Here is a 3,136-nt window from a genome sequence, read left to right on the forward strand (position 1 = left end):
GCCTTACAGGATACCTACGCTAACAGCAGCATTCGGTACTCAGTGGCCTCATGCCTTACAGGATACCTACACTAACAGCAGCATTCGGTACTCAGTGGCCTCAGTAGCAATGACAGTGTCAGCACAAACAAAGTTTAAGCTATATTCATATGCTTTGCTTAAGGATATCACGTATAAATTTATTATAAAGATTTTACATATTGGCATTTAGATTGAAGTTTAGTCCCTGGTAATGCCAGTTAGTGTGTCATGCACACATGTGCACATGAATGTGCATCTGAAATTCAATGCACATATGTTCACATGTATGTGGATCTGAAGCCTTCCATTGCTGTCATCATGTTTTTAGTTTTTATATTACCTTGTCTATATGAAATATTAGGTTTCATATAATTAGTATTTAAGGTTTATTAGAGTATTCAGTTTACCTTCTATGAGAATATTCATTTAAAATTACATTCTTCTCTTTTTAATGTAGACTGTCACACATGATTTAAAGAAAAGGAGACATCAAGTCATTAACATGTTGAAAATGTATCTTAATGCCAGGAGACATGCCCACTTCCAGAATGGAAATGAATGTTATTTTATATATCTCTTAATTGTACTGTTTTATTGTTCTAAACAAATATGATTTCAATATTGCTTTGATAACAAGCTTTAGTCTGTTGTAATTCTAACTGATGGCAGGCAAATGAGTCAGAGAATCTCTTAATGCTTTAGTTTAAATTTTCTGAGAAACCAAGCCAAATGACTATAGAAATATAAAGTTGTATCTCTAAGGAAATGTCAAGTATTAATATCACAGTAAGTGAGAAAGGAAGTGCATGAAGACGGAACAATCGCTGAAGACTAATTCCCCAGTCAGAAGGAGACAGCGAGCATTTCAGCGCTGTCTGAAACACTGATACACAGTGGAGCATGAGTATCACGGAGGCACTCTGAAACTGATCCCAATCCTGAAAGAAATTGCCCTTGTTTGCTGTTTTATAGCTCTTCTAAGTTTGTTTGTGGCTCATTCTTCTCATGTGAACTCTTACCAACACCCCCCCCCAAAAAAAAAACCAAAGTAACAACAAAAACTTATATCAACAACAAAAATTCCTGCTAGTGTTCCTACTTACATAAAAGATTGGATAAAGTAAAAAGAACCATTCATAGAGATAGAGTGTTTTCCTTTATGATCTTCCTCTATTTACTGGTAAAACCTAAACAAGCTCTGATGATTTTCTCACCTAAAACAAGCGCTCTGAGCGAGCTGATGCCTGTGGAACCTGCAGACTCATGAAACCTGTGGTGCTTACAGTGACAAATGTATCATTCACTGTATGCTGAGGAGTGCTCCTCCAGCTCTGGCCCTGGTGCTGGAGTCCCACAGACCCTGTGTCCTCACTGACAGCTACAACCACAGCAGCCTGTCTGCGGGCTCCTGTTACAGAGAACTGTCCACCCAGTGACAGCCTTTTCAATATAAATGTTCAAAGGTTGCCTTGAGATGGTTGTCTGTAAAGATGGAAATGTGGCTTTTCTAAGTTAAGTAATCTGTAATCCTGAAGGGGAGGTTGTGTCATCCAGATGTATGCATATGTAACTTAATGTGCATTGTCATTTATGTGTCCACTGAGGAAAAGAAAACCAGCAGGGCTGCTGTTCCCTCATCTTCCTAGTAATAGTTATCTTGAATACTAAAATGAGAAATCTATATAGCAAAATAGGTAACTGGTATAGACTTGAAAATATACAGAAAATGAGCCTACCATTTATCAATTTAGTGAATGGTATTATGAAAACGGATTATGACCATTTCATTTCTACTTAAAGCATTTCTGTAGTATGTGGTCCTTTTCACAAATTTTATTTTGGTTATAGGAGAACATTTCTGTGTTATGTTAGTTGATAGAAATGCTGTAGTGACACAGTGTGACCCTGCTACAAATCAAGAGTGCATTAAGTGGCCAGAAAAGTGAGGGATGCTATTTAATTTAAAAATAATTTTTGCTAAAATATATGTGTGTGTGATTTTGTATATTATTTATATGTTAATCATATTATTTTATATCCTGTAGTATACTAATTAGTAATTTTATATATTAGTAAAATGTATATACAGTTGTTATATACATATATTATAGAAAAGCTGAAGAAGAAGCAAGCCTATTGAGTCATAGACAGTACACAGGAAATCTGGTGACTTCTAAAAGACTTGCTTCCTTTTGTTTAGTAACTTCAAAATAGTCTTCAGATACTGCTGTCTCCAGGGGCTATTCTGACGGCTGTGACTGTGGTCACTGTTGAACACTGTCACCCCAGAAACAGAAGAGCTGAAGGTCCCGTGTCTGCCTGCCCACTCTTGGTGGCGTCTCCTTTTGTCTCCTTATCCTCCTTGTCTGGGTCACTAAAGCCTGCTCTCCCAGCCCTGTTTTCTTTTCTATATGCTTATCTGGGTCTTTTTTTTTTTTTTGAACACTGCTTGATTATAAGAATTTACTATGGTTCCAATTTAATAAAATATTGCCTGTAATAAAGGGATGTAGTTCACAGATGCATTTGAAAATACATGTGGTAAGTTTGAAATATTTTCACTGGGTAACATGAAAATAGAGCTTGCTTAGAGCTTTCTTATGAATTTCCTTTAAAGTTTAATCTAAAATATTTTTTTACATTGGAAGAAATCAGTAATACTAATATTTGTAATGTCATAAAATCTGCTCATAAAAATCCCCAGTATAGTAGAAACTTGTAGTAGGAACTTGTGAGCTTTTCCTTTAGTAAAAGCAGACACAGAATCTCCACTGAAGCATCCTTTTAAAGAAATTGCTTACTTTAAAAATAAGTCAGATATTTCTCTAAGCTTTTACTGTATTTTCTGTTCTTTACTTTTAATAATTTGATAAAATATTACAACATTAAGTATGAAGGGCAAAAGGTTGTCGATTTTCCTTTTATCATATCTAATTATTTTTTCTTATGAAATCTAGGCGACGTAGTTACAGGAAGCGATGCCCAGGCTTCTGCTCCTGTCCAGGCTCTGACTGACCTCCCAGGTACAGTCGCCACCTCCCTGTCTATCATCTGTCTATCATCTTATCTGTTCTTTCTCTCTCTCTCTCTCTCTCTCTCTCTCTCTCTCTCTCTC

The 3,136-nt window shown here is 36.1% G+C and overlaps 1 protein-coding gene across 3 annotated transcripts in view; it reads left to right on the top strand.

Annotated features, from left to right (window-relative positions):
- Window positions 1-3,136, top strand: part of Tbc1d5 (TBC1 domain family member 5) — a 441,474-nt gene that overhangs the window by 370,569 nt on the left and 67,769 nt on the right. For 2 of the 3 annotated variants that reach the window (XM_028766551.1, XM_028766552.1), the window contains one exon: window positions 2,979-3,044. The exons of the other annotated variant lie outside the window; for it this stretch is intronic. In XM_028766551.1, coding sequence (XP_028622384.1) covers window positions 2,979-3,044 — 66 coding nt within the window. The remainder of the gene's footprint in view (window positions 1-2,978; window positions 3,045-3,136) is intronic. 3 annotated transcript variants of the gene reach the window in all.

The sequence above is a fragment of the Grammomys surdaster genome, unplaced genomic scaffold (assembly GCF_004785775.1).
Source record: "Grammomys surdaster isolate TR1022 unplaced genomic scaffold, NIH_TR_1.0 169, whole genome shotgun sequence".
Classification (NCBI taxonomy): Eukaryota; Metazoa; Chordata; class Mammalia; order Rodentia; family Muridae; genus Grammomys; species Grammomys surdaster.